Raw genomic sequence first — 7,406 nt, forward strand, 5'->3', positions numbered from 1 at the left:
CATGGTTTCATTTTGAGAAGGCATACTAATTATGTTTCAATGAGAAAGAAACGTTCATCTCTAATTTAAGGGAGCATTCTTGGAATCTCATGCTTTCTGTGGATGAATCACCACTGTGGGGAGTTTGAATTAATTCCCAGTTGAGAACTTGTAAAAGAAATTACAGGTTCAGCTAAATTTCTGTCATGAACCTTATAAGAACTTTTCAACCAAGTTAAGATAAGAATAATCGCTATTCTCCCAAATTCTCGATTTGCCTGTTAAGAAAGATAGCTTACTTGAAGAAAGTCTCTACTAGCCCTGATAGCATACTAGGCGCATCACTTATGCAACTACAAATTGAATCAAGAAATCCATTCAAGTTGCGAATTTCGTGTCTTTAAGAGTCTTTCGTCTTTGTGGATTTTCTTCAAATATCAAAGCGAATTTCGAAAATAGAAATATTGAATTTCAAGCTAAACCAATGCTATTTAATTGTCATGTCACAGTAATAAATATATCTAAAAATTATGAAAAACTATAAGATAGGAAATTAATTATTAATGTAAACAATTTTTGGAGATAATTATCAAAAATTGAGTTTTGCTAAAAAAAAGAAACTGGAAAGTTTGAATAGCAACAAGGGTGGTAATATCTTTATTATTTTTTATTGCATTTTCACCCCAAACAAAGCTCAGTGCCACTTGGATATAGGGAGCTATTATCTGGGACATAATTGCAGGGATACTATGTAGGGAGTTGAGCAGCAAGATGTCTGTTTACATTACACTTGAACTTCTGCATGTCAGTACAGTCAGAGAAGCAGGAACCCGTAGGGGAATTTCAAAATCTAGCAGTTCTGGGGAAGAAACCATTAGAGTAGAAAGCTTTCTGGCATCTGGGGATTTCTACTGTGTAGGGGTGGGATTTTGCTGCTTGTTTGGTTTGTCGGGGGTATTTACGTTGAGGGGTACAAAGGCTTGTAGTTCGTCAAAGCATCTATTAAAATACTTGTAAAACAGGCAGAGGGCTAGAACATTTCGTCGATGGAACAGAGGCTGAAGCGTAGCTGACAGTTCAGGACCTATTAGGTTGATGACTCTCTTTTGAACTCTGTCCAGGAGTGAGAGACTAGTAGGAGATGAACCAGTGCAAATGTAACAATACTTCATACATAGGCGAATGGTGGCCTTATAGAGGTACAGGATGTTTTCAGGTGTAAGTGACTTTCTAGCATGGTAGAAAAATCCCACCTTTCTTGCAGTAGCCACGGCAATGCACTCAATGTATCTGTCCCAATTCATGTTCCCTGTGAACGTTAAGCTGAGGAGTTTGAATGAAGTACTTTAAGGTAATGTATCATTAGCCATAGCTATTGGTGGTTGTGAAGGTTTCTTGTAATTATTGAAGGAAACAAGCTTAGTCTTGGCAGTATTGAATGCGACCATCCATTTTTGCCCCCATTCAACTACAGATTAGATGTCTTCCACTAGTGTTTCTGCCATTTCCTTAGATATGTGTTAATTTATTTTCCCCTCGTGCCTGTTATAGAGCGTGGTGTCATCAGCAAATATACTCCTCTCAGCGACAATTTTATCAGGGAAGTCATTTATGAATATCAGGAGTAATAAAGGTCCAAGGATCGACCCCTGAAGTACATGTATCATATTGCTTTGACATACGGCCATCGAGGACAACCTGGATTCTTCTCTTATTTAAGAAGGATTGAATTATGTTAAGTATTTTCTGAAAGCTTTAGGCCAATTTATCAAAACTCAATATTCACTAATTGCCTTTTTATTAATATAATAATTAATTTTCTGCCTTATCATTTTTCACAATTTTTGGATATGTTCATTACTGGGACATGACATGGTTTTACTTGAAATTTAATATTTCGATTTTTGAATTTTGCTCTAATACTGAAGAAAAACTGATTTTTTTTTTAATGTGGGTGTGATGACGCTAATGTTAGTGCAGTTTGAAGAATGCAATTGTTTTTCTCTGCAGACACGATTTGAAGATTTCGATTTTTTGCGAAACGAGGTGCTATTTTGTCTCCATTCATCATATGCATGCTTTTCGGCCAAAAACCCCAACTTTTAGTTTTTGCTGCCAATATATCTTGCCAAACTATTACCAAGGTTTTTATGTTTTCCATATTTGTGAATACATTAAATATTTTCTTTCTTTGACTAGATTTCATACATTCAGAGCAGTCTCTTTCAAATTCGTACTTATTCATAAATTGAATACCTAAACTTAAACGTAGATTACATGAACAAAGTTTCTTTCTTAGAACTGCACGCCTGTGGAACTCTCTTCAGATTGCCTGCTTTCCAGCTGACTACAATCTTACGGTCTTCAAGTTCAACATAAACAAATTCTTGATGAACCGTCCCCTTAAGTAATCCAATTTACAAAATTTCCACTACTTATGTTTACTACGCTATAATCCCATCGACTAATGTATACCCATTAACCCTTATCCTCGAGTGGCCTCCGGGCCTTGATAAGTGGTGATTCCTGTGTAAAAAAATAAATAAATAATTTGCCTTTCTTTCTTCTATGTACTTGGAGCTAAGTTGAACTTCCATGAGCAAAGTTTCTTTCCAAGGGCTATCCGTCTATGAAACATATACTATGAAACTGCTTTTCAACTTTTAGCACAATTGTTTGTATCTCTCTTGCACTTGGTTCACCGGGTGTATTTGCTGGGTAGTTTTTGAAATTTATTTTCATGAGTTCTGTTGCTCCTATAATTCTTGGAATTACGGAGATTTTTAAAATTTCGGTTTCTTGATATTTCTTTATCTTCTCCTTTTCAGCCCTGTTTAAGCTAGCATCATTAGGGATGATGACTTGAACTAGGGTTGCAACTTTCTTCCTCCTGTTCCATATCATTATTCAACGTTTTTCAGATTGTCCAGTGGAGACATATACATACTCCATTGTATTGCGTAGCCTTGACCTAACTAGATGTCAGATATATGTGTACACTGTAAAATTTAAAGGAGTTCAGACACATTATTTACGTTCAAATAGAAATTTTATTTTATTTTAAAATATAGACACAATTTACAAGAAAATTTTTATAAAATTATTTTTATAACAAAGTATAAAAAGTTGTATAATAAAATTTAGTTTTAACATTTTTAACCACCTTTGTTTTTGTGTAAATAGTTTTAACAGAAAACAAAAATGAACAAAGTTCATAAGGAAAAAAGATTTCATATTCAGTGTACCTATTTACTATGCCTCCCAACGGAACAGAGTTAGACACCAGGGTCGTTTTTTAATGTGGAGAAAAGGTACAAAAATAAAAAAATTGTCTCAGTTATGAAGGGCTGATCCTCCACTGAAAGAGAACAAGAAATGGAATTGCAGCATCTGAAGAACAGATACTAGACTTTGATCTTGACAAAAAGGCCAAGATTCAGTGTATAGCATTGAGCATTTTGTGTTATTCATTTCATCCCTACCCAAAGTGTGGATCACGACTCTTGACTCTTGTTGGAAGAATCTCATAAAAATAAAACATTTGTGCAGATATAAAAAATTTTAAACAATTTGTTTACAAAAGAACAATATTGAATAATTTATGCGTGCGTTAAAAAAAAATAAATAAATAAAATAAAAGGTTGCTATCAGTTAAAATTTTTAGAAGATATTCGTTTTGATTCTTGCACCAGAAGTAAAAATAGTTTTCAATCATAATTCCAAATGTAAAGATATTTAAAATTCTGATTTGTCAGTTAGTTTCTTCATTATATCACTGTATCGGTGTGTTGGTGGGCTAAACGTTATGTTGTCTGCTTCTTTGATTTTCCCACCATCCATCGTATTTTTGATTTTTTTTTTTTTACTTTTCAATAATTTCCTAAACTTTTTTTTTTACAAAAATGTCTATTTTTTTTTAATCAGTTTGTGTGTGTATATATATATATATATATATATATATATATATATATATATATATATATATATATATATATATATATATATATATATATATATATAAACTATTAGGACTCCACTTATCAAGTGTTTCCTTTTCAGATTAAATATGTTTTTAACTCTTTTTCAAAGTGTTTTTAACATGTTTTATTAATTGTTTGCTCGTATATATATATATATATATTTTTTTTTTTTTTTGGGGCGAGTAATCAGTGTTAAAGATTCATATTAATAAGAATTTCTTGTTCTATATACGATGAATGATTCCTTCTCAATTGCACAAAACAACGATGAACATTCAACGAATATAGTTGATAGTTCTTCCAAAATAACAAAATTCATCTTCATTTGCAATCTTTGATATTCAGTTGAAGGATAGCATCTAGTTTGAACTGTGACTTTAAACTCTGAAAAAAAAAAAAAAAGAAAAAAAAGTATATAAACATGTATATAAAAAAAATGAAACAAAATCACAAAATTATTATTTAGATTATTCGAACTACTGTTCTCATTTTGAGGGTTGAGTGTTATTCACACAGCGTTTCAGCTGATGTAACCTCCAACCTTCTTCAGGTGTATGTTGTTGAACTCTAGAATCTTTCTGTTGAACTCGAAAATCTTCATGGAATTTCCAACAAAAGCCTTTATTTAATCTCGTTCCCATAACTGGGTAGAAGTCTTAGATAACTTGCAATTGTATTTTTCGTATCACCCGCACTTAAAAGAGTGTAACTTTACAACTGAAGTTCATCTCATACTTTATTTGTTAGGTGATGAGTCCTTGCGGACAATTCTAATATGAATTTGAGGAGCCTTAAAACCTATTTGTGTTTTAGATGTAAAATCTTACTACTTATCACCATAGAACAGTTCTTATTACTATATATATAAATATATATATACTAGCATGGGTACCCGGCGTTGCCTGGGTTGACATGAAGTTCTGTTTGGGACACACCTGCTTACTAATCATTTTCATCATGGGCAACGTGGATACCCCCACAACAATTTCCAAAAAATAAAAGAACGGATAAAAACAAGTAAATGTAATCACCCCCCAAAAGAAGTATGTGATACCCTCTCCATCAGATATTTCGGCAGAAGGGATACAAAGAGAAGAAACTATTTCCGGATATTGAGCACTGGAAAGACCCCCCCCCCCGAAAAAAAAATAATTAAAAATAAATCATTACAACTTTTATTTCAATAAAAATAGAAGCGAATGCCCGTGCGATCGCAAAAAAAAAAAAAAAAAAAATTAACCCAGTAGACAAAACCTCTAAAATAAATGAAGATCTACCAAAAATTAATTCCAAAAACAATTAAATGAAATTTTTCGTCATTGTAATGCCCCCCCCCCAATGTAATTTATCATATTTTGAGGTTCGTTTGTGTAGCTTCATTGCCATATATATTTTCATAACTTATATATATATATATATATATATATATATATATATATATATATATATGGCACTGAAGATGAGTTTGAAACATTTAAATTTGCCATTTTTAACTTTTAAATTCAGATGAAAATATCTCGGCTCAAACAAAAATTTATTGATCCAAATAAGCGCCATCAGAATCAAATCACTTTTAACAATGCAAAACAAGTGTATTTATGACAATAACATAAAAATCTTGTGTTCTGATGACGATGAAGTCGCTGAAGGCGTTTTTTATATCGCTTAGATTTCTCAAGCATTTCTCATTTGTCGAGATGCTTGAAAAAGTGGTGGTCTGAAGGTGAGAGGTCTGGAGAGTATGGCGGATAAGACAGGGTTTCGTAGCTCAATTTATTCAACTTCTGCAGGGTCGGTCCAGCAACGTGTGTTCTTTCATTGTCGTTGAGAAGAATTGAGCCTTTTCTGTTGACTCTACATTATGTCACTCAAGCAAGTTAAGGTTTTGACCAACTTCACTAAAATACTCTGTATTGATCATTCGAGTCACCAGGTAGTTTTTGAAGTTGTTTCTATAATTACTGGAATTATGGAGATCTTTCTAAGATTCCAGTTTTTTATTTTTTATTTTTTGATGTTGTTTTTAGCATTCCTTTATCTTCTCGCGTTCAATCCTATTTAAGCCAACATCATTAGGAACACTGACTTTAACTAGGACTGCTACTTTCTTTCCTCTTTTCTCATATCATATATGCCAGGCTTAACAATCCGTTTCCTAGGCACATAGCTGTAGAAACTGCATAGTCATAATAAACGGTGTGTAACTTATTTCCAACAGCTTTTTTCAGCTCCCAAGATTTGCTGCAACACTGGATAGGTTGGAACCTTCTACAAATCTTCTGCGATGATGGAACTCAAAACGGAGCTGGCAATGGGAAGGCTGAAGTGAAGGTCTCATCTAAAAATTGGTTCATAGGATTGAAAATTCAATTGATATTAGCCATAGTATGGAAGAGAGAGAGAGAGAGAGAGAGAGAGAGAGAGAGAGAGAGAGAGAGAGAGAGAGAGAGAGAGATATTGGAGGAGGGCTAGGACCTCGTGAACAAGGTCATCAAACAAGAATTTCATTATAAGCTAATGAAAACCATGATATATATATATTAGTTTTATGCTGAACAAAAAGAGAAGACACCTGTCACACATGGTATTTTGTTTTCCAAATATTGCGTTTTCCTTTTTAAAAACAAAAAGAAAAAAAAAACAAAACAAAAAAAACAAAAAACAAAAAAAAAAACAAAAAAAACAAAAAAAAAAAAAAACGAGTAAACTTGCCCATTAAATAGTCTAAGCTTTATAATAAATAGGATATCGATTTCCTGAATAGAGAAAAAATCAATAACCAGAAAACAGAAAACACCGAATGATGTCCGATGATCTGTCATGTATCAATTTATCCGAGTTTCTATTTGTTTATATATATAAAAAAACATGTTTATTGTTTGGACATTGACATATTGCAGTCGCGTGTGGTTAAAATAGCAATAACACGAACAAAAATTCCTGGAATTAGAAATTTTTATATATAAATAAATATAAATAAATAAATATAAATTACATATAAATATAAATAAATATATATATATAAATTACATATAAATATAAATAAATTACATATAAATAAATATAAATATATATAAATTATATATAAATATAAATAAATAAATATAAATTATATATAAATAAACTAGCAGGACTCGTTAACCGGCGCTGCCCGGTGGAAGCATGTCCTCCCTCACTCGTAAAAAATTAAACTACGATTATTGTTGGTGGCTAATCCCCAACGTCCTAATCTTAAGAACGGATTTTGGAATTGACACCCCTAACCTCCTCATGTTAAGAACGTCGTATGGAATAGACACGCCTAACCTCGCCATGGTAAGAATGGCTTTCGGAATAGACATCCCATTTTATGGGGGTTGGGGGTGATTGTCAAAGTATTTGCTCCAAGTTTAACCTTGATATATGTTACTAGCATACCCAACCGCAAAGACTATAAACCAAAAAAGA

The 7,406-nt window shown here is 32.4% G+C and overlaps 1 protein-coding gene across 1 annotated transcript in view; it reads right to left on the minus strand.

Moving 5' to 3' along the window:
* Positions 1-3,006: 3,006 nt before the first annotated feature.
* Positions 3,007-7,406, minus strand: part of LOC145283614 (uncharacterized) — a 181,805-nt gene continuing 177,405 nt past the window's right edge. The window contains exon 15 of the mRNA XM_080132555.1: positions 3,007-4,343. Within this exon, the coding sequence (XP_079988681.1) occupies positions 4,281-4,343 (63 nt within the window). The 3' untranslated portion in view covers positions 3,007-4,280. The remainder of the gene's footprint in view (positions 4,344-7,406) is intronic.

This window comes from Euprymna scolopes, chromosome 8 (genome assembly GCF_053919585.1).
Source record: "Euprymna scolopes isolate OS-2025 chromosome 8, ASM5391958v1, whole genome shotgun sequence".
In the NCBI taxonomy this organism is placed as follows: domain Eukaryota; kingdom Metazoa; phylum Mollusca; class Cephalopoda; order Sepiida; family Sepiolidae; genus Euprymna; species Euprymna scolopes.